At 44.3% G+C, this 24361-nt stretch overlaps 2 protein-coding genes across 2 annotated transcripts; both read left to right on the plus strand.

Moving 5' to 3' along the window:
• The first annotated feature begins 5305 nt into the window (after nucleotides 1–5305).
• Nucleotides 5306–6550, plus strand: LOC124672622 (GDSL esterase/lipase At4g10955-like). Its single transcript, XM_047208823.1, has 2 exons — nucleotides 5306–5425; nucleotides 5521–6550. The coding sequence occupies exons 1-2, from the start codon at nucleotides 5331–5333 to the stop codon at nucleotides 6548–6550; spliced, it is 1125 nt and encodes a 374-aa protein (XP_047064779.1). The 5' UTR covers nucleotides 5306–5330.
• A 9275-nt stretch (nucleotides 6551–15825) lies between these two features.
• LOC124678580 (glutamate receptor 3.4-like) lies at nucleotides 15826–20430 on the plus strand. The gene is made up of 7 exons (XM_047214451.1): nucleotides 15826–15922; nucleotides 16013–16554; nucleotides 17222–18564; nucleotides 18662–18939; nucleotides 19035–19066; nucleotides 19152–19558; nucleotides 19635–20430. The coding sequence occupies exons 2-7, from the start codon at nucleotides 16266–16268 to the stop codon at nucleotides 20070–20072; spliced, it is 2787 nt and encodes a 928-aa protein (XP_047070407.1). The 5' UTR covers nucleotides 15826–15922; nucleotides 16013–16265; the 3' UTR covers nucleotides 20073–20430.
• Nucleotides 20431–24361: the final 3931 nt, after the last annotated feature.

The raw sequence follows: 24361 nt of genomic DNA on the forward strand, positions 1-24361 counted from the left end.
CCGGTCATGGAGAACCCGACGGCTCCGGTGACGGAGAAGCCGACGGCACCGGTGACGGAGAAGCCGACGACGGCTCCGGTGACGGGGTATTAATGGAATTCTATATGTACATATGTATTGAGGCATTAGTATAGAGGCATTAATGCAATTCTATATGTATTCTCTTAGGCCTCCGAAGATAAGATAGAGAAACGAGGCCCGGCAAAGAAGTTGACCAAGAAAGACCACTTCACAATTGAAGCTATATCACCGGAAGGCCAACCGGTGGTACCCGAGAATGTCGGAGTGAAGTTCAAAAATCAGTGCAGAGTTGTGGTTAGAGATCGTGTCCCGATCACTGTCAGAGAATGGAACAAGACGAAGAATGTGTCCGAAAATCAGGTTGCCGATAGGTACAAAGACACACTTTTCAGAGACCTGATGGCACATTTCACTTTGCCAGATTTGGGATCGGAGTCTGAGAATGCTAAGCAGCGAGAGCTAGTGAAGAAATGGGCTCTTAAGAAGATGGGGGAACTTTTCCGGGCGTATAAGAACCGGTTATGGAAAAATTATAAGAAAGACAAGAAGCCTCCATTATTCGAGAACTACCTAGCGAAGCAGGAGCATAATCGGGAAGAATTTGTGAGGTACAAAGAATCGGAGGAGGCTGTGAACTCGTCAGCGAAAAACAAGAAGAATGCAAGCGAGAAGAAATATCACCATCATACGGGGCGAGGGGGCTATGGAAGAGCCATGCCTAAGTGGGATGCACAAGAGGCCGAGATGGAGCTGAACGGGATCACTCCGGAACCCACGCGAGAAGGATGGGACACAAGGGCTCGAAATTGGTTCCTCGCGCATGGCTGTGAGTATGACATGAAGACAGGGAACATTGTTGAAAGTGACACCAGGGTTAGGGTACCCAGGCAAAAATGGATTGAAGTGACGACAGATATAAAGGCGGGAAAACTAAAGTTTGCTCCCGATAGAGAGAAAGATTTGCTGACGCTTGTCCTCGGTAATCCTGAGAAGGGAGGACGAACAAGAGGCTTCGGCCCTAGTGTTCCATGGTCGCTTGGGTTTCCGGCCGACGCGGAGACTTATAGAAGCCGAGCGAGAGCTAAACAACGCCAGCTGGAGGTGCAGAATGACCAGATGGCCGAGTTCCAACGCCGACTTGACCAGCAGCAGCGGGAGCTTCAGCAACAGCAGCGGGAGATAAATGAACTAAAAGGACAGCGCCCGCTAGATAATACCGCTGACATATCTCAGCGACGAGACAGCAGCGTGGCCGACTCGGAGGCCCCTTCTACACAGATGATGATAGATGCCGGTCCTGGCGACCCCTTGGATGGAATCAAGGAGCAAACACCTTGTGATCTCCATGAGGTGTTCAGGAAGGTTTCTGTTAAGGTGGCGGTCGGCTATGTCTTACCGGCATTTGGACCTGAAGGTGAGCCGGCAACATGGCATGGCAATCCGATTCCAGCTGGCTATGCTCGTGTCGGGGTGGATTCGGCTTGTCCCGTCGTGGGGGACATTGGAGCTCGATATCCCTCGGAGGTGATGGGGGGCTTACACTCGGAGAGGTGTCCGGGAGAAGTCATTCTCTCGGGAAAAGAAGAACATCAAGCTGCCAGCCGGGTAGCCCCTAGTACCGGTCGTCCGAGCAGGTCACCATCACCTCCTCCGGATGATCGCAGGCCACCATCACCTCCTCCTACCGATCACATGTCGCCACCATCACCCCATGGGTACGCCGTCGACCACGACATCGGTAGTCCATCTCCATCTCCAGCGCCGCCGCCTCCGCCCAAAAAGACTCGGAATGCACCCAGCCGGAAGCGTTTCAAGAGTCCCGTCCGCAAGAGGTCGCCCCTCCCAAAAGTACCAAAGGTTCCTCCCCCCGTCCTTACGATCGTACCCCGGAGGAAAATGATGCCATTGTTAAGAAAATCAATTATGATTTTTTTCATAAGCCAAAACCTCCTGCGCCACAGCCATACACAGAGAAGCAAATAGCATATGCTACTAGTTTTCTGAACACACCATCGCAGTATGACTTACACGAGAAGAAGGATGACTATACACGCACTCTTGCGAAGGTAATTGACACAAAGAAGGCTGAAAAGGCTAAGGAGAAGGACATTGCTGGCACGAGCAAATCATCAGCTAGAAGTGCAACTGAGAATAAGTCAACTTCAACAAGTGCACCCCTCAAGGCCAAGCAAACGACAAAAGGCAAAAAGAGAAAGGAAGTTCCCCTCCTCGGTGCTCAGCCCAAACAATCGATCCCACCACTCAAAGTGCTTAATGTTCCCAAGTCTGTACCGAGAACGATGGTGGTTTCGATATGGAAGAAGCTGCAAAGCTAGCGGCTGCCCGTGACGTTACCGTGGAGGAATTGCTGTCTCGCAGCAGATGCCGCACTACCCACCGCCGATATAGCTCCTAAATTTGTCTACGGGGCCGACTTGGTCAGCACAGAAGCAGCCTGCTTAAACTGCCAACACATATGCGGAATTTGCATCGGTGGTACCTTGATGCATGCAAGGAGAACATAAGGTTCATCGTGGCAAGTATACCATGGGAATATTACTACCGAAAGGAGGAGATCCATATTGAGATGAATGAACTCGGCGCTTATTCAATCTAGATGCCCTCGACAAATCTCTCATGAGTTGCTATTGCTTGTAAGTTGTTAACTACATATAAGTTCATTTTCATTCAGTTCATGTTCGTTTTCATTGCATATATATACTCATTATATCTTATGTGTTCTCTTATGCGGATCGAAGATCAGTGAATGCAAAAGTAATAATATTATCAATATTGGGTTTGTTGACCCGGATAAAGTACATGTTCAAACGGTAAAGTTTAATGCCCAAGAAACGGGGGAAACCTACTAAGATTTTTGGGGAGCAATATTTCTGTGATTCAATATTGTTTCCTTACAACTACGAGTGAGAGTCTTAATGATCTTTATGCACATTCAATTTTTCTTACTCGATGTTAAGTGTAATTCCCGACGTATATGCATAACATGTGCAGCTTCCACTCGGATTATACTAGACATTCAACCTCGATAAGGGAATAGTTGAGGTAAAAGACCCACCGAGTAGAGGCGTGGACGGGTTCCAGGACTTGCGAAGTTGCTCCAAGTGTAATTTCCTTCATCGCCGCGCTTTATCATTCGTGAGATATCAATTAATTATCCACTCATTCAATCATTCTTTTGCCCGGCAGGGCTTGGACCGCTTTCAAGAGACATCGTAAGAACGAAACCCGGGCAGAGAAGCTAACATTTACTCCTGTACCGTGCCCCCAGCAGCCACAAGGGACGAATCTATGTGGATACTACGTTTGCGAGTCCATTCGCATGTTAACCACCGAGAAGCGTAACAATAATAAATTCAACGTAAGCAATAACATTCACAACTTTATTTATTATCATCAATATTTCGTTATCAAGACTGATATAGTCATACTCATCTCATTTTCGTATATAGGTCGACTTCATGCGGGACAGACTCCAACCAAAGGAACACACACTAGGAATCGCGGAGGAACTGGCGGGACTTTTGATTAAAGATGTACTAAACAACAAAGGCTTGTTTAGTCCAAATAGATGCTCTACCTCCAAATAGACGGTCGTTAGTACCGCTTGTCGATCGTGAGCTAAATGTATATATATATGTAAGGGCTACATGTAAAGAGGAATCGACTTTTGCTTCCAACATTTGTTTGATCGATCTATATATATATATATTGAATGAACGTGTACAATTTCTAGTAGCGTACAAATATATGCAACTTTTATTTTCGAACGAAAAAAATGATATAACAAGCGGTCGGTGGCGGGGGGAGGGGTGCTGCACCCTCAAACCCTAAAGCAGCAGCGTTGTGCGTGCGCCACGTATAGGGCCTTTTGTCGCGGGTGGTAACACCGCCCGCGACAAAGGGCTCTGTGCCGTGCGCGCCGCGCAGCTGCCACGTGGTGGACCTTATGTCGCGGGTCGTAAGCGACCCGCGACAAAAGGTGGACCTTTTGTCGCGCCTCTGTTGTCGCGGCTAGCCGCCCGCAACAAAAGGCCCTAACCACCCGGAACAAAAGGCCTGTTGTCTACTAGTGGTAGTCCATAGGCCTCACGTTCCCTCTACTTAAGCCATATCATGGCATTTGCTGTGACGATACCATGACAGTTGGCACCCCATGGGGCCTTCAGCGCCTGCGGCCGGAGTTTGCTTCCAGACGGGCCTCCTTCTTTCCTCTGGCGAGCGAGTCGCTTCAGGCTTGGTATGGAGGCTTGGCTCACTAGAGTGCGTCAGCGACGACGCTGGCTGCTTCCCCGACAGAACCTTCCCTACAGACAGCTGCATCATCTCCTTCAGCGTGCACTGCATCTACGCCGCGCCACCGTCGCGCCACCGCGCTTCCCTCGTCATGTGTGGAGCAGTATCAGCCCGTTGCATGGCTCTGTCGCATGGTTGCTTTTACAATCCCGTGGCAATCACACTTCTGAGGATGAGAAGATTTTTTAGGTATGGGTGCTTGGGACAACAAGTTATAGATCGATAATAATGATGCTAAAGTTCCCTCGGACTCTATTCATGGTGTGATCATAATACTATATATGCAAGATTAGATTTTTTGACAAACAGAATATATTAATATTGCGGGGATACCAATTACGTCCAACTTCTACACAAAACAAATGTTAAAAGACATTACAGATGCACACATCTAAAATACAACAGCCGTAGTCATAAGATTATATACGAGATTGGATATCGTAGGGTTTATAGAACACCCGCAGAGATGAGATGTAGATAGGGTTTACTAGGAAGACTTGGGCGTGGAGTACTACGAGTAACTGACTTTGTCTGGCTTATGAATTATGACAGTGTCTCTTGGTTCACATATCCCCTAGTGAGCGACGAGTCAAGAAACCAATTAGGTAGGAGCAATTAACACGGTCTGGCTTAGTCAAAGAGCTCGTGTGTTCATCTCACAAATGATACGAGCTCATGCTGTGTTGTTTAGTAACTGACTCGGTCTGGCATTATGAGAGGCTGAGAATATATCTGGGTTCTGAATCTGTGCATCTGTGGCTGTACCTATCCCCTAGTGGCCCAGTGGGCGTGTGTTTGAGAAACCATAATGTATTTCAACTCGCAGGAAGCATCCGCTATTATATCGCTCGACTTACATGTATATATAGGCTCCTCGACTCCTCGTTGCAGTAGTACGTCTTCACAGCAAAGCACAAAGCTGGTGCTCCAGGATAACACTGAGCTCAGCAGTCAGAACTGCCTCTTAATTCTTGCTGCTTCTTCTAGTTACCTCGATGGCTTCGACTACCGACCTCACCGACCGCTTCGACGAGTCTGGGCCAACTCATATGATGCCCACCGGTGGTTCTTCTGCGATGAAGATTGACTGGTATGCTTCGTCTCCTACCCTCCTCCTCGATCATATGGTGTGGTCCAACAACATTCAGGTAGTTCTAAGCTAACAATGGATGATTCATGGTACAGGGAGAGCGAAGAGCACCGCCGGTGCATCGCCGCCTGCATCGTCAAAGGCACTTACGTCCTGGAGAGCGACAGAACCATGTGCAGGCAGGGCCTGCAGGCCAAGGCGCTAGCGCCGGCGTGGTGGGAGAGCTTTCACTTCCGCCTCAAGGACGTGCTCACAGACGACTCTTTCAAGCACAGGGGGGACAAGTTCATCTTCGGCGCCATCTACGAGTATGCCGCCCCGGCTGGTGCGCTGCCGCGCCACCCATCTGCTCCGCAGTACGTCGTCGCCTTCCGCGGTAACATGATGCGGCACCCCAAGGCGATACAAGACGTTTACCTTGACGGCAAAATAGTGCTCAACCGCCTAAAGGGAAGCAATCGCTCCCAGCGAGCACACGCCGAGGTCCACGCGCTCCTCGCCGGCATTGCCAAACGGAAAGAGAGCTGCGTCGTCTGGCTCGCCGGCCACTCTCTCGGCGCATCGCTGGCGCTGGACGTGGGGCGGACTACGATGGAGCAACAGGGGCTCGGCCTCCCGACCTTCCTCTTGAACCCCCCGCATGTGGCATCGACACAGGCCATAAACCTGCTTCAACCGTCGGAGGTGGCCAAGAATGACCTGTACGCCGCGAGCAACCTCCTCAAGGCCGGTCTTGTGGTGATCCTCAGTCCCCATCGGAAGCGCATGGAGAAGCTGTTCGAACGGCTGTCGCCATGGGCGCCCAAGCTGTACGTGCACGAGAAGGACTTCATCTGCCAGGGTTTCATCGACTACTTCCAGCAGAGGGAGCGGATGGAGGAACGCTTTCGCGGCGCCGCCAAGTCGGCCATGACGCTGTCGTACCGTGACATGTTCCACCACCTCGTCGGCCATGACAAGGAGCGCCCTCACCTCCTGACATCAGCAACGCTGTGGAAGAACTCCAGATTTGACGACGCGAGCTGGCTCACCAAGCGGTCCAACGCGCACGGCCTCCAGCAGTGGTGGAAATCGGACGCCCAGCTCACCTTGAGCCCCAGGCATTACACATACCCTGTAGCATAGACTTTCTTTTTTGATTTTGCTACATCAGTTGTTGGCCTATATAATTCACTTCAGGGTGGCCCTCCCAAATGAGACGACATCATTGTTATTTCTTTATTGAAGAGAGAGGAATGTCGTCTTACTGTCTATATATTGATTACGAAATATGTTTGATGATTGCGAGAAATAGAAAATACCAGATGAATTCATAAGGACCAACATCATCTGTGTTTAATCACATCAATATCAAAAGCGAAGGCACTCTCATTAATCATAAATATTTTTTGAAAAGGTTATACAGAATATGTGTAATATATGGAGAAACTTTCTAAGGCTTATAAAATCCTCAGATTCTAAAATCACCGAGCAAGTTCATATGAATTGAGATATTGCAATCATCTCGTTGTGGACTGAAGAACAAATATTATTGATGGGTTCTCCTAACAACTACCTAATTTTTTTCGTATTGAAAGTTCTGTAGTTGTATCTCTATCAGCATTTTTTTCTCTTGCACAAACACATGATAATAGCTGACCATCCACCTCCACGCATATCTTCGGATATGCATATTCGGGTCATTAGGCCCACGTCAATTTGACCGCTGCTTTGTTTAGGAAAATTGACTTAGTGCAAGTCATCGGCGACTAGTCATTGTACCAACATCAGTCACAAGTTAGGAAAACCCACACATGACTTGGACTTTCAGTACCGATGCGTGTGACTCCCAACCTCATATGATGCACCGATGCCTCCAACATTTGGAGTCCAATGACGGGAACCATCCAGCAGTCGATGAAAATGCCTCTGAGCTCTGTCAAGCCGGCCTGAAGTCATATAGCCTGGCTTGGTTAGTTCAATTGAAAAAACTACTATGCCAAGCTAGCTAGCATCCAGGCGGGCAACACAACTTGTCAATGAACTGCGAGCTAGCTCAGATCTTTCTTGATGTTTTGGATCTGCCGGTAAAACTTATGGTACACGTATATGCACTTTTGTGCAGTCTATATACAAAAGATCTTATCCTTCCATCATCCCGCAGTATATATAAGATGTCCTGCCAAACAAACTTATAACTGCGAGACGGAGGTACTATTTGTGTAGTTCTATTCGTTTTGGAACATTGAGATCATTATGAAGGGTGTGACAATTTTTCAGTTGACTAAGAACTAACTTCGTGTTAATCAGATGATATCATTAAATCTCAGTTGCAACTCTAGCACAAATCACGAAACAAATTTAACGGTTTGAAGCATTTTTCATAGTTGCATCCCCACTTGTAACTGCAAAAATCTCACTTGCAACTGAAAAAAATCTAGTTCCAACCCAACTTACAACTCATATGCATTAATCACGGTGCAAATCAACTAGTGCAGAATTTGACTGAGCAGGAACTTCCCTATCATAAATTTTTATTAACTTATTATACCAAACTGAATTTAGGATGCCGGCATAATCCTCCAACTCTGGCCCGGTCCAAGCATGTTCACTACCTGAAGTCCTTTTTTTTTTGAGCTACACTACCTGAGTCCTAAATGGCATTGGCTATTTCACGGATGCCCACATCGCATGGGCCATAGAACAGATGAAACTCCCCATCGTCTGGGCCATTAAACAGATGAAAATCCCGGTCTGGCCCATGGAACGATGTGTTCGGCAGGGGTGCTATGGCCTACACGGTCATATCTGCCGCACAGTGCGACCGCCACCGCGCATCCTTGTTTCGTTTTGAGCCAGGCCCATTTAGTGCAATTTGCTTTCTGTATAAATCTTGAAAAATGTTCAGGTTAAAAGTATGCGCATAAAAGAAAAATTTCTGATTTTTTTTAAATGCTCAAATTTAGAAAAAACAATTTTTTAAACGTTCAAAATAAAAAAAATGTTTAGATTTATGGTTGTTTCTCTCCTTTTTTTCATGTGGCCCAACAAAACCCTCGTGGGTAGCAAGGTGTGCGGTGCCCACCCCACAACACTTTAAGTGGCGCATCCCCCATTTCCCCAACCCCTACGTGGATGCCCTATTTATCACTCACTGCGAGCACCAACATGACTCGCATGCATACTTTTCATTACTAGGCCGATAATTTTTCATCGATTATGGTTGTTTCTTAGCAAACACTTCCAATCAGATAAAATATTCAAGGGAAACCGATATTTGATGGAAACAGTGAAAACTTGAATGTCAACCGTTGGATGAGAAATATACAGCTCAGATGAAACACTACCCAAATAATGTATCCTTACAAAATCATGCATGTATCGCTCGCTCCATGTTTGCTCAAAACACCTCCTCTATCCTCTCCATCCCAACGTCCCAACATTGCCTCTGTTGGGAAACCATGCCCCCATCCGTCTGGTGAGGCCCCATCCTTTATTAGGGTGCAAGAAATAGTAGGAAACTGCCTTTAGTCCCGATTGTGCAACCGGGCTAAAGCCCCCCCCCCCCCAGTCCCCGTTGTGTTGCGAACCGGGATTAAAGGGCATTCAAGTGGTTGTGCTTGGATGCTCGGGGTGGAGGGGCTTTAGTCTCGGTTGGTGTTACCAACCGGTATTGAAGTCATCCACGCATCACGTGCAGGGACATGCCCGTTTCTTTGCCGCGACACTGAAAAGGGCAGTTTCTCTGCCGCGACAGAGGTTTAGGGTTTTATGTTTTTCATTCAAATTGACGGTATCACATAAAGCAATCAAGGAAACATTACACAACACCGTAATGAATATAGATATTGTCATGGATATAGTAATTCATATACAATATAAGTGTCCACATAATCGACGGTATTACTTAGGATCCCTATGTTCTAAATACATAATGCCGATCGTATTCTCCTTTTGCATCTATGGCCTCCATAAGTAAGAATCCCGCCAATTTGTCTTGAATTGCTCGTCCGCGATCCTTTGTTTGCAGATTGCCCCCTAGACGTCCGATCTAATGTAAAAAAGGGGATCAATATATATGAATGAAACTCAACACAATTGATTGGAAGTAAAATAAGATTATGAATATTATTTCAGTATGAAGATTTTGTAGAATTCTCGCCCCCCCCCCACTCCGACGAAAGGTCATCTAGCGGATGTACTCGCAAACGTAGTATCCACATAAATAATTCCCTTCTTCCTGCGTCAAACACTTTACGAGAATAGAGTTCAATCAAAATAATAATCAAGAATGATAATGGTATTGAAACAAAAATCAAAGAGATGCGCTACATACATCGTAATCTCGAAATTTAAGCTCTTGTTTCCATTCACCCCTAGCAAGTTTGATGAACTGTTTTCAAACCCTGCCCGGTAAAGAAAAAATGAGTACATGAGTTATTAATTACCTGATATCAGGAAATGAACGGAAGATGTCGATATAGGGTAATAATGGTTGAAATTCTGGAGGAAAGGGTTGGGAAATCTCTCGTGGTGGAGCTTCTCGAAGATGTTGTTGGTGCGCATGCCCTACGCCATCTTCGAGGAGCTCGCCTCCGGAAAATTTTCCCTTAAACACGTGAACGCCTCCCTCTCCTACAAACTCCTTCTAGAGTAGGCCACAACATATTTGTTCAAAATGACATACTATTCACAAGCTAACGAGTATTCGCAAAATGACAAAGCAGTGAAGTTAGTGCCAAGCATCTTTCACTGTCACTTTGATCAAATCAATGTAAATTATGTTCAAATCAATGTCCCAAGCATGCCTCATCTAGTGTTAATATCTTACATACGGTTACATTAATTGCACCAAATGAAATGGGAAATTGATTGCCATATTGAGATACACATGTGTGCCATGAACCTTCTTCGCGTAGGTCCATTGCTTACGATCGCGTCAGCCGTATCCATGGAGCATCTTTACCATTTAACTTAATGTTTGGGTCAGTGTTCACTGTGAAGGGCGGAATTTCATCAAACTTATTATAATCTTCTGACATGCATGTCTGTCTTGTCCATCACTCCCACGATGTTTCTTTTTCCTGAAAGAACTATGTGGCGCTTTGGCTCATCGTATGATGTATTTGTTTGCTTATTTGTTTGCTTATTTTTTTGTTTGGTAGACTGTCCTTCACATAGAAAACATGAGCCACATCATTAGCTAGGACGAATGGGTTCGTCTCTGTACCCAAGATTTTTGAGATCCACTGTTTTCATTTCGGTACAACTTGTCTACCTGAACCCTGCCTCCTGTCAGCTTGACCCATTTGCACTGAAACAAATGGACCTTGAAAGAAGGTCCATAGTCAAGTTCTCATATCTCCTCTATGTAACCATCATATGTGTCATTTTTTCCCTCAATGTTAGTGCATCAATGCGGACACCACCGTTTTGGTTGGAGCTCTTTTTGTCGTGGGCGATCGTGTAAAATGTATTCTCATTTATCTCGTACCCTTGGAAAGTCAATACAATCGAAGATGGTGTCCTGGTCAACAAATACAGCTGATCTCCAACAGTGGTGTCATTAATGAGATATATTCGCAAACAACCACCGAAAGTCTCCATGTGTTCACGTGTAATCCAATCGTCAAATTGCCCCGGGTATTGGGAGCGTACAATATTCTTTTATACATTGATATACGGAGCCACCAAGGTGGAACTTTGTAGAAGTGTGTAGTGTGCTTGAGTGAAAGAATAATTGTATGTACTTATTATTTCTTTCTTTCCTAGTGTGCCTTTTCCACTCAGTCTCCCTTAATGTTGCGATTCAGCAACACCAATCGGCTTAAGGTCAGGAATAAAATCGACACAGAACTCAATGACCTCATCTATTCCATAGCGCTTGGAGATGCTTTCTTCTGGCCTAGCATGGTTATGAACATATTTCTTTCAGACTCACATGAACCTATCAAAGGGGAATATATTATATAGAAATACATGACCGAGAATGGCAATCTCTCGACTAGGTGAACCAGGAGATGCGTCATAATATTGAAGAAGGATGGTGAGAACACCAGCTCAAAACTAGCAAGACATTGGACCACATCATTCTGAAACCTTGGTAGAATTTTTAGATCAATTACCTTCTGAGAAATTGCATTGAGGAATGCACATAGCTTCACAATGGGCACTCTAACATTTTCCGGTAGAAGGCTCCTCAACCTCAATGCAACCGGAAGCAATTGTGTCATAATCACGTGGCAGTCATGAGACTTTAGGTTCTGGAATTTTTTTCTCTACCGTATTTATTATTCCCTTTATATTCTACGAGAAGCCAGACGGGACCTTGATACTGCTAAGGAATTTAAAAAAGATTTCCTTATCAGCTTTTGTAAGAGCATAGCTGGAGTAATGATGTCCTTTATCCGCCTCGTTCTCTGGATGTATGTTGTCTCATTTTTTCTTACGTTGCTGGTCATGTCGTGCTTCCGGTGTATCTTTTATCTTCCCATACACGCCCAGGAAGCCTAAAAGATTCAAGTAAAGATTCTTCGTCACGTGCATCACGTCGGTTGATAAGCAGATCTCTAGGACTTCCCAATAGGGTAGCTCTCAAAATATAGATTTCTTCTTCCACATGGGCGCGTGTCTGGCAGCGTCATTCGGAACAGATTGTTTACCAGGACCCTTTTCAAATATTACTTATAAATCTTTCACCATACCAAATACATCTTTACCAATACGGTGGATAGGCTTCTTCCAGTGATCTGCCTCTCCTTTGAAATGCTTGCCTTTCTTTCTTACGGGATGCCTGCTATGAAGGAATCGATGATGCCCCACGTACACAACCTTATTACATTTATCCAAATATATAATTTCAGTCTCATCTAAATAGTACATGCATGCATTGTAGCCCTTGTTTGTCTGTCCTGAAAGGTTACTAAGAGCAGACCAATCATTGATGGTTACAAACAACAACACTCGTAGGTTAAAAATCCTCATGTTTGTGCCCATCCCACACACGTACACCTTATTTGGCCCACAATTGTAGAAGTGCTTAAACTATAATAGCTTTAGGTATAAATCAATGTCGTTGTCGGGTTGCTTCGGGCCTTGGATGAGCACTGGAATCATAATGAGATTCCGCTTCATGCACAACCAAACAGGAAGGTTATAGATACATAGAGTCACATGCTAGGTGCTATGATTGCAGATCTACTCTCCAAAAGGATTCATGCCATCTGTATTTAGATCAAAACTTAAGTTCCTTTCGTCATCTGCAAATTCCGAGAACTCTCTCTCCATTTTTCTCCACTGCGACCCATCAGTGGGGTGTCTCAACATCGCGATTTTTTTACGATCTTCTTTGTGCCATCGCAACAACTTAGCATGCTTTTTGTTTCTGAACAAACGTTTCAACCGTGTTATTATAGGAGCATACCACATCACCTTGGCAGGAACCCTCTTCCTGGGGCGCTCGTCCTCAACATCAGCAGGGTCACCTCATTTGATCTTATATCGCAATGCAGTGCATACTGGACATGCATCCAAATTCGCGTACTGCCTTAGAGGGTGCAGTTATTAATGCATACATATATCTTCTGCACGTCTAATCCTAGAGGACAGCCAACCTTCTTGCTTCGTACATAAAGGCGGACAATTCATTGCTCATTGGAATCCGATTCTTTATTATTTTTAGCAACATTTTAAATCCATTGTTAATCACACCGTTATCTGCCTTCCATTGCAACAATTTCAGTTTGCTATCTAGCTTTTTTTTACCATCTTCGAAAGTTAGGTATAATAATTTATTGTGATCATCTAACATCTGCTCGAGCAGGCATTAATGCTCACATTAGTACCCATGCACGTCCTCACCGCTCACATTAGTACCGGTTTGTAATGCATGCTCACATTAGTACAGCTTCGTTATGCGATCGAAACTAATGCTCACATTAGTACCGGTTTGTAATGCTATTAGTGAAGGTTTCTATTCCCAGCATTTGGTCCACATCACTTTCAAAAAAGCGTTTGGTCCACATCTATCTACCGCCTCTCCCCTATTAATACTCATGCATGGATAGTATGGAGAGACAACCCAATTAATAATACACATCAGATTCCAGTATTTCTCCGTGTCGCCTTAATTTTCCTATACGTGGTTGGCTTGTGTGTATGATTACTTCGAGTGTGCTCTTGCTTCACGTCCTTTGGACCGGACTCGCCGGCAAAGGTTGCAGAGCACGCTATCAGCATGTCCCAACAATTGATCTGTACCGAGCCTACGTCAAGAAGACTCTCGTCTTTTATAGTGAAGGTATGATCCAGACCTGATCGTAAATTTTTTGTATCATCTATTTTTGTTTCCGTTTTGTGATCTATTTTTGTTTCTATTATGATAACTATTGTTTGGATTCCTCTCACGAGAACTAAGTTTACTTGTTGTCGCCGATCAATATAGACGTTTTTGGATTCATGGGAACTTTGTTGACTACACTATAGCGAGTCGCTACACCAACGTGATCTAGATGCTCACGGTACCGCGGTAGTGCGCACCTGATGTGCCAAATTACACTTGCATAAACTAGTGCTATACCAGTTGTTGCTCCTAGTCAAATTACACTTTTATTACTTCTTTAGTCTCTAAATACTTAACGTTTTTGCAGTTTGATTTAATTATGCTCCATACAGTGGCAACATCATGATCCGAAAACAAATTTCAGATTCATCTGCAGATTTGTTGCATCGTGCACTCTATGCGCATGTACTGAGGAAAATACCTAGTTGCACCCGGGTGCTAGTGCACCCGGTTTTTCAAAGTTGGAAAGAAGATCTATTTAAAAGTTTCAAAAAAACTAAAATAAATATTTGCATGTACATATTATGTTGATACTTGTGTAAGGTTTGCATGAAAAAATACGACTGTATATGGTCTACATGAAATTGACAAAATATCCAAATAACACTATAATGGTTGGTTCCGTATTGTTCATAGAAATAGGAAATTCCATTTTTACATTTTCGTGTAGATCACATATGGTTGTTTTTTTTGTTCCAAAATCTGCACGAATAAGTATCAACATAATATATACATATGTTCATTTTTTCAAATTTTTATAAAAATTTGAAATAGTATTTTTGGAAATTTTATTATAGGCTGCATGTGCATCCCGGTTTAGATCTTCCCGTCCATGTATCGATCCTTAATTTAGGGCATCTCCAGCGGGCCGACGTATTTTGGACGGTTAAAATGTCCGAGCGTCCGTTTGCGTCGGCCTGCGAACGCGAAAAGGTCATGCGTCTGTTTGCGTCGGGGGTGACTCTAGTGGGCCGACGCATTTCCAGCGCGTGCCAGTTTAGGTTCAGAAAATTCAGAAAAGAGGTTGTAGCCTGAAATTAGCTCAAATTTGCACGAAATTATAGCCTCAAATTAGATTATATTGAGGTGTGAAATAAGTTCATCACACTTTGCACATGGTACGACGCAAAGTGGAGTCCAAAAGGGGCACAACAAAGCATGAACAACATATAAAGTCCAAAAGGGGGCCATTGTGCTAGACATTGGCGCCGCTGATCAGGCGTCTCGCGCACGAATTTCGGCGCGCCTCTTCATGAACCAGGCCCCGGTGTCGTCGTCGATGCTTGCTCAAGTCCGCCGGGCGATCGCAAGGTCGCCGACCAACCTCGTCACTGCTGACAACACCCTCCCCATGGACGCGGCTCTCGCCCTGGTCCGAGCAGGAGTGGGAGAGGGAGGAGGTAGAGTAGCGGCGCCGGCTCCGGAGGGGCGGCCGTGCGGCGCCGCGCCGTACCCGCGCCGCTCATCAAGCTGGAGGACAACTGCGAGGACAAGTGGTATCGGCCGCCGCCGTCGCCGCCACGCCTCGGCGACCCTGGCCAGGGTTCTAGCCGTTATGGAGCCCCCGGCCAGAGCAGCAGCCAGCAGGCGCCGCCGAGGACGATGGCGACGATGCGGCAGCGACTACACGGCATTCTTCCGCCATTTCGGCATGTAGAACGCCGTGTTTTTTTATGTTTAGTTAATATTCCCTCCAGCCGAATTCAAATATATTACGAATTCCGCCTATATATGTACAAACTTGCCTATATATGTTAAATATCTCTATTTTTAGGCTATGTTTAAATAATTTTCGTCATGTTCCATTTAAATTCGCTATATCGTCAAAAAAATTTTGGCCGTCACTGAAAAACTGGGCCGGGTAACAAGTGGTGGACATGCTCTAAAGCAGAGCTTGACGTTTGTGTGACACAAAATTCTGGGTGCTCAAAAAGCCACTTTATCCCCCACGAGGCCACGATCCCTCTCGCAATCGCATCGCGGTCACAGTGGCGGCCACTGCCTCTTCAGACATTTGCCAGTAGAATGGCTACAAATATCTCTCCCAAATCGAGAAACCATACTATTTCCCTCCTCGGGTTCCAGCGTACCAGCCAAACGGGGTCTCGACTCTCGACGCCTTCTCAGCTGAGCTCGCTTCCTGCCGCTTTGACTTCCGAGTTCCGAGCGAGCCCTTGGTAAGCGCCGGACAATCCTAATCTTTTCTTATGACAAGCAAGTCGATTAGCTCGTTGGGCGATCCAATGATGGCGCGTTCCTCTTTGCAGCTGCAGGTGAGCCGCGCCGCCATTTCGTCCTGCTGAGCATTTCGTCAAACAGCTGGTAGGCGGCCACCCCGGCAGAGCCCAGCTCATTTCCATCACTCAAGTGCTTCCGCCTGTTCTCCTGGTTTCTAAATGCGATCTCTGCCCCTAAATTTCTTCTGCTGATGAACAATGGTCGTCTAGATCGAGAACCCAGCATTCGTGTTAGCTTCTACTAGAGGTCAAGAAACCACTTGTGCTTTCTTGCTTGGCGGGGATGGGGATGGCCTCTGCTCAAGTTTCTGCCATCCTTCTCTATGTCTGCATTATTTCCGGTGGAGCCATAGCCGATAGCCAGGATAGCACCAGTGGTGGCATCTCGAGGCCGACTGAGGTGCGCATCGGTGCACTCTTCACATTTGATTCGCTTATCGGGAGGGCAGTGAAGCCGGCTATCGAGCTCGCTGTTGCGGATGTCAATGCTGACCCAGGCGTACTCTCCGGAACAAAACTGACTGTTCTTATGCAGGACACTAATTGCAGTGGCTTTGTTGGAACCATTGAAGGTTTGTACTTCCTTCTTTTCCATCAACTTTTCTTTTCAAGAAGCTGTCTTGAGTCTATATATGTTAATTAGCTTAGCCCTTTGTTTAGCATCCAAGTATGACATATGTTTCTCTCCTTATTAACTACTAGACATAAGATAACATTTGGTTAATTAATTGGAGTCGTCTGGTATTTGATCGAAGGTATGGAACTAATAATTTTCCATTTTAATCAGCTTGCCCAAAAAGCATCCTTTCCTGAATTAGACGTTATTCACCTCTAACTGATTGCCTGAACTGAGAGCTACAACACAGAGAAAACTTTGTTTTGGCTTGCACGTGTTTATGCTTTTCTGAACTAATTCTTCGTAGCCAAACAGAACTTGCCTGTCAGCTCCAGTGCCATACACAGTAATGACATTCAGGTACAGATAATTTTTTGCTTCGAAGTTCAAAAGCCATCATAAATTAGTTCTACTTCCATGATATCATCACAAGTGCGCAAATTTGAGTCATACTGAATATTTGTTCTTATGCAAATCATACATAATGGTTGTTGAAGTGGACTGCCTTTTCTCATTATAATTTTCCTCAAATTGCTTATGCTTTTTAAATTATAAGCGAACCTAAGATGTATTTACCCCTCATCGAAATCTTTCAAGAGTTTGACAACATTCTACATGTGCAGCATTGCAGCTTCTCGCCAAGGATGTCATTGCTGTACTAGGTCCACAATCGTCAGCAATTGCTCATGTCGTTTCCCATGCTGTTAATGAACTCCATGTGCCACTTATTTCTTTTGCAGCCTCTGATCCTACCCTTTCTTCTCTTGAATACCCTTACTTTGTGAGGACCACACTAAGTGATTACTACCAAATGGCTGCTGTGGCTACTATCATCAGTCATTACCGATGGAGAGAAGTCATCGCAATCTATGTTGACGATGACTATGGTAGAGGTGGCATCACAGCATTAGGTGATGCCCTTGCAAAAAAGATGTCCAAGATAACGTACAAAGCAAAGTTGCCACCTGGTGCTGGAAGGACTGCAATCCAGGATATCTTGATTCAAGTGAATGAAATGGAGTCGCGTATCTATATTGTCCATGTCAACCCTGACTCTGGTCTGAATGTTTTCTCCGCTGCCAAATCTTTGGGGATGATGAGTAGCGGCTATGTGTGGATTGCAACAGACTGGCTTTCTGCAGCTATAGATTCATCTGTGCATGCCAATTCTGATGCGATGGAACATACTCAGGGGGTTATTATGCTTCGGCAACATGTTGCTGACTCTGGCATTCAGCATTCCTTGCTTAGCAAACTGAACGGTCTGACCAGAAAAGCAAACAGTACGAGCTTGAGTTCTTACAGTGCGCATGCTTATGACTCTGTATGGTTAGTTGCTCATGCTGTTGAGCGGTTCCTGACTGCAGGGAATGAGGTATCTTTTTCTGTGAACCAAAATTTGCAGGCTGTAAAGGGAAGTAACCTACAGTTAGATTCTCTGAGAATTTTTAACAACGGAGATAAATTACTGGAGAAAGTGTGGCAGGCAAATTTCACAGGGGTTTCTGGCCAAGTACAATTTACTTTGGACAGGAATTTGATCCATCCGGCTTATGATATCCTGAATGTAGCTGGTACAGGTTTAAGAACCATTGGCTATTGGTCAAACTTTTCTGGTCTGTCGGTTGCTGCTCCAGAAAACTTGCATTCAGCACCACGGGACTCCGCAACCAACAATGCTCAGCTTCATGGTGTCATCTGGCCTGGTCAGACTGCTGAGAAACCCCGTGGTTGGGTGTTTCCGTATCATGGGAAGCCTCTAAGGATTGGAGTACCTCTTCGTACAAGCTACAATGAGTTTGTGATGCAAGACAATGGACCTGATGGAGTAAAGGGATTTTCAGTTGATGTTTTCAAATCTGCAATAAGCTTGTTGCCTTACCCGGTGGCATACAGTTTTGTTTTGTTTGGAAATGGTTTGAAGAATCCGAGCTACGGTGACCTTGTTCAAAAGGTTTCTGAAAATGTGAGTAACATTCTCATACCACCGAGTTCTGAAACTATCTAGCATCTTTACTACACCATATTTTATTCATTCAGTTTTCATTGGTTGTGCCACTCAGTACTTCGATGCTGCAATAGGGGACATTGCTATTGTGACAAATAGAACAAGACTTGTTGATTTTACCCAGCCGTATACAGAATCAGGTCTCATTATTGTAGCTCCAGCAAGGGAGGTTGAATCAAATGCTTGGGCTTTTCTGAAACCATTCACCTTTCAAATGTGGTGTGTTCTAGTTATGCTCTTCCTCTTTGTGGGTGCAGTTGTTTGGATACTTGAACACCGCACTAATACCGAGTTCCGTGGAACCCCAAGGCAACAAATTATGACAGTATGCTGGTTCGTACCTGTATTATATGTGTTTCATTTCTCTCCTTCTAAATTATAAGTTCTTGTTTTTTATTTAATTTTATGGTGTTTCTTCACCTTTTCAGGTTTAGTTTTTCCACCATGTTTTTCGCACACAGTAAGTTTTTTATATCAAACTTATCAATATTAATAGGTATCCTAGTTCACTCTCATATCCTCCTTTTTTCCACTGCTTTACACAGGAGAAAACACATCTAGTGCACTTGGTAGATTTGTGCTCCTTGTGTGGCTCTTTGTTGTGCTCATTGTTAACTCAAGCTACACGGCAAGCTTGACATCGCTTCTCACAGTTCAGGAGCTAACATCAGGGATAAAAGGTCTTGATAGCTTGATCTCTAGTTCAAGTCCAATTGGTTACCAAGTTGGATCTTTTGCCAGAAACTATCTTGTGGAAGAGCTCAATATCGCCGATTCTCGTTTGGTGCCACTGAACAGCCCAAGTGATTATGCTAGAGCGCTAGAGCTAGGGTCAAGAAATGGTGGTGTTTCTGCAATAATCGATGAGCTACCATACGTTGAGATCTTTTTGTCAAAGTACTGCAAATTCAAGACGGTTGGTCAGGTTTTCACAAAAGGCGGATGGGGATTTGTAAGTTAATTATTTATGATCAAATAACACATATTTTTGGTCCTTTATCTTACTGTTGTACCATAATCTGATGCAGGCCTTCCCAAGAGATTCCCCTCTCGCTGAGGACTTGTCAACAGCAATCCTTACACTGTCAGAGAATGGCAACCTCCAAAGGATCCACGATGAATGGTTAAGTGTGAGAGGATGTGACACAGATGATAGTAACATTAGCTCTAACTCCTTAAGCCTCTCAAGCTTCTGGGGTCTCTTCGTCGTCTGTGGCCTTGCATGTGCCATTGCTCTCTTAATTTTCTTTTGGCGAATATTTTGTCAGTACAGCAGGTATAATAACCAGATTGAGCTGGAGCCGGAGATTGTAAACCGACCAGCAAGGTTAACTAGCATCAAGTCATTGATTTCTTTTGTCGATAAGAGGGAAGAAGAAGTGAAAAATGCTCTCAAGAAAAAGCCTAATGGATCTCAGCAGACAAAGATTGGTAGCACAGAAGAACAATCTGCATTACCACTATAAGTCTTAGGTCGCTACATGACTAACATTGTCAGCACAATGCGCTGTCCTACAATTGAAGTGGCAGTTTTCAGTTCGTGATGAACTGATGACACGGTTTTCTTGTGCGCAGTTTGTTCAGACTGAAACCTGGCAGCAGCCGAGGCAGCTTCAGAGTATTTCTCTGAAATTACCTAGTTAATAAGTCATATCGTGCCCAGCAAGAACAATCCTGAATCTCCTTCGGCACCAATTTCTGGGAGAAGTACCATTCAGTTGCAGCTATAACTTCTATCAAGTTGTGTTTTTGTCGTTTTGAAGTTACCTCTTCCAACTTCTTGTTATAGCTATGATCTGAAGCATCCTCCAAATAAGTTGAGAAGTTCGAATCCTTGTTTGGTGTGGTATGTGTCTGGTACTCTAGTTGTGCATTTTCTTTCACTACTTCTCTTTGCTGAAGAAATAGCATATCCATCTCTTTCACCTGATAGGCAATTGCAACCCACTTCAGCAGACTCACATCACAGCGCATAATTAACATTCTGTTCTTTAATTGCAGCATTCGCATAAAATGTTTTCTCTTTGGTTACTTCTGAGGGTGAACTGTGCCCTATCCTTCTCTTGACACTCGAGGCAACTGAGAAAAAATTGGCTTTGACTTTTATTAAGATTGGAAGGTAGCATGGCCACATCTCGCAGCATTGTTTAGCTCGATTGATGGTCCCAGTTAACTTTGGTTGCCAAGATATCCTAATCTAATACTAGCAGCAACTTAATTCGGGTAACATTAGTTACATGTATAAGTACCCCTTTCCTACAGAAAAACAGCCGGCAACAACCTCCGATTGATTGTAAGGTATGATGTATGCATTTCATGGACAGGCTGATGTGCCATAGACAAATACTACTAGTAAGTGTTGGGAACTGATTCAATTCGGTTGCATTTTGTACAAAACTGATTCATCTAACCACAGGATATCTGGTCTACAATGATACATTTCCTACAAATCCAGTTCAATCAAGCATAAAAATTCCATCTCCTTTCAGGCTGCACATCACAGTTAAATAATAAAAACCAATTTCGCAGAATTTCTCGGAACATGAACTGAATCTGTAAATAGACGATTGCCCATCTAATCTGGCTTGGTTGTTTTATTTTGTGATCATTAAATTAGTACAGAAACACCTTTTGGGAACGATATGTGTTAATTTGTGCGATATATAGATGAACTTTAGTTTGTGAATATACCGCTGATGTTTCCCTCGCTGATATGTTCCAAGAAATCCAACATATAGAGCCGTAACCTGGCGTCTCCTTGTTTCTGACTTTTCTTACACGATAACATCAGCAAAGCTACACGCCATGCATGAAGGTATGCATGGTCTACATCTAGATGGTAATACGTCAATCATGAGGTGTCCAAGGTGATCCAAGAAAATCTTTATCTTGTCATGGCTCGGAGTCGCAGGACACACACATGTCCGGCCACCTCAAAATAAACTAAGAGGCGACAAGCCAAGTGGCGGGAAAGGATTAGAAGAAGCGCCTGACGTCCTTGTGAAATTAAAAGTGCAATCGAAGATGAACTTGGCTCTTCTCAGCTTAATATGCTCCCAAGGTGTGGGTGTGCCCCATGGCAAGCAGTAGGTGCCTAACTTGCACAAGCAAAACTGGGCTGTAGTGGCTAGCTACATGTGTGCATGAGCATGATCACATACTACTAGCTAGCTAGCATATTTGTTTTTTTGTTGGGTTGGTGCTGACGAGGTGCATGGTGAGGTGATTGTAGTGGGCAATGAGAATGTCTCTATCTCGGCTCACTGTTTTTATTCCTCTGATCATGCAGAGTGTAACACCGCGCAGTTTAACTTTTACAAGCGAACTTCTGTTGTGGCGCTAAACATGATGGGATATATATCATGAAGTGCTTATGTTGTTTGTTGTAGATGGGTGTACTTCCATGATGAGATGGTCAGCAAACAAAACCATCACTCAATTGGTTGGAGCACTTTATCTGTAGATATAGCTGTGATCTTTATGGGGGAGCGAATAGTTTTTCATGCAATGATCTGGACATAAGTAGTGATGTGCTTCAAGGGAAGGCAAAGGAGAAAAGTATCATTTGTGTTTGTGGTTTGTTATTCCACTTGTCTACTTTTGTTCTACTCTTTCGGAAGTGGTAGGGCTGTCAAGAAAATTAACCAGTTATCTCTTGCAAAACGGAAAGATGCCATCCAAGGTTAGTTGCTTATAGCACTTCTAACTATAGCTTAATTACTTCTTTCTGCAAGATTTGCAGGGGAGATAGAATATATCATCTTAATTGAAACTGTCAGCCATAAACAAAAGTAGGTAGTTCTTGGCTTATTCCACTCTCAAGGATCCAATTTGACTAATATATTATGGCCTCCTCTTGACCAATGGTATCCCTACCATGCAGCCTACAAAGAGAAGGCAAACATAGAATGAGTCCGAGTCACCCTACACTTGTTTGATACCCGGTAGTTGCAACATCAACTACTAGTGCACAGTTCATAGACCAAACCCTACACAGATTTTCTTTTTAACTCTGATTCATGCGAGCAAGACATCTTCATGCATGTCAAGATGGTAGGTATGACTCTCCAGAATTTATTTGTGCGGCGTAAACTGCACCTGTCCTAACACTGTTTGATCCTTCGTAGTTTAAGCTATCATGGAGAGCAGCGGTACTATGCTAAACCAAGGGCATCAATTAAAGATGAAATCCTTGCTTTGTCCAGATCAAAGATCATATTCCTTCTGATTGATTCACATGATCGTTCCAGCTAAGGCCCCGTTAAAGGGAGAAAAAAAAATTCTCCACATGAGCTCTAGTGATGCCCCTATAATAATAAAAAACCAAAAACCATATATACAATTTTCAAAAAAAAAAAGAAAGAAATTATGGACTTTGTTGGTGATATATCCTACAAGCATGCAAATTGCAACGCGAAATTATTTTATTATGGGCTACACAAAAATGACAAAATCTAAATTTTTTTGGAGATTTGAAAATGTGATACTCAGATCCACACTTTTGTCATTTTTGACAAAATATGATTTTTTTGGAGATTTAAAAATGTGATACTCAGATCCACAATTTTGTCATTCTTGTGTAGCTCAAAATACACATTATTTTCAATGGATGGTTTGTACGCTTGTGGTATACATCAGTGGTTACATCGCGATTTTTGTCACTCGATGAGATCCGTCAAAGAATGATGGTGTGTGTGTGTCTGCCGGGGGGGGGGGGGGTGCAAAAGAATGGCCGTGAAAGGAGAGTAATGCATGTGTTTTTCTAGACCATCCTTCTACCTCAATCATGCTAGTGGCAAAAATCAGCCTAACCGGGGTCAAATCTTACTGTGATATATCATGCCACGAGAGCAGGCTTTTTTGCCTGTGACTTGGTTTGTTAAACCTCAGCAAACTTCTCCTTAATAGATGAGGCATTGCTTGAACATGCATACCTTGAACAAGCATAGCTTGAAGAGCCACCTTGAGGAGGGAGTGCTTGAACAATCACCAGATTTTCCAAGAACTGTAGACTCGTCTCTAAGGTGTTAACCTAGCACCACAATAAAAATGGGTTTCCTCCTACCCCGCAAAGTTATCATCACATGAGGTGTTTTATGTACCACCTCATCATACATACATGCCATTAGAAGTTTGAAACTCTCTAGCTACCACCAAAATATACATCACAACATCATCATCAACCATCACCAGCAAGCAAGCATGCATCCCCACCCGACCCCCATGGCCTAGAGAACCACTACATGTAGTAGTGCTTGGACATGTAGGTCCTGAGCCACAGGGTCCTGTGTCTCTCCTCCATGCCAACAAAGTTGGTACCCTGGGCCTTGTGGTCGACAAGGTGGCCAAGAGCCTCCTCTGAGAAGTCAGCAATGCTCATGACAACCATGTAGAGGTTTGGGTGCATGTCGGTTGGCTTCTTGTCCCTAATCGCTTGAGAGAAGCACTTGACGGCTTCAGTCTTGGTGCATGGCCAGTTGCAGGGTTGTCCAGGCCATCGATGATGTTGGTATTGGACTCTTTGCATCATCAGCTGCTTCCTCGGGTGGAGGTGAAGACGTGCCAAGGGGCTCATTTGAGCCCATGGAAAACTTGTCGGTGGCGATACCACCGACAAAGATAGTGTGCATATCATTGTAGTTCTGGATCGTCTTGTTGAGGAACTCGGTGTTCTTGCGGTGATACTAAAGAAGGAAGACAATTATAAGTGGCCATGGATGATCAAATGTCAACTACAACACAATTAGACTGTGCT

Source organism: Lolium rigidum, chromosome 7 (assembly GCF_022539505.1).
Source record: "Lolium rigidum isolate FL_2022 chromosome 7, APGP_CSIRO_Lrig_0.1, whole genome shotgun sequence".
In the NCBI taxonomy this organism is placed as follows: Eukaryota; Viridiplantae; Streptophyta; class Magnoliopsida; order Poales; family Poaceae; genus Lolium; species Lolium rigidum.

Excerpts from the sequence above, each read along its gene's own strand:
- LOC124672622 (XM_047208823.1), top strand. The coding sequence starts at position 5,331 with ATGGCTTCGACTACCGACCTCACCGACCGCTTCGACGAGTCTGGGCCA. Across the intron at positions 5,426-5,520 it reads TCTGCGATGAAGATTGACTG|GGAGAGCGAAGAGCACCGCC; the intron begins GTATGCTTCGTC and ends TTCATGGTACAG.
- LOC124678580 (XM_047214451.1), top strand. The coding sequence starts at position 16,266 with ATGGGGATGGCCTCTGCTCAAGTTTCTGCCATCCTTCTCTATGTCTGC. Across the intron at positions 16,555-17,221 it reads CTTTGTTGGAACCATTGAAG|CATTGCAGCTTCTCGCCAAG; the intron begins GTTTGTACTTCC and ends CTACATGTGCAG. Across the intron at positions 19,559-19,634 it reads CAAAAGGCGGATGGGGATTT|GCCTTCCCAAGAGATTCCCC; the intron begins GTAAGTTAATTA and ends AATCTGATGCAG.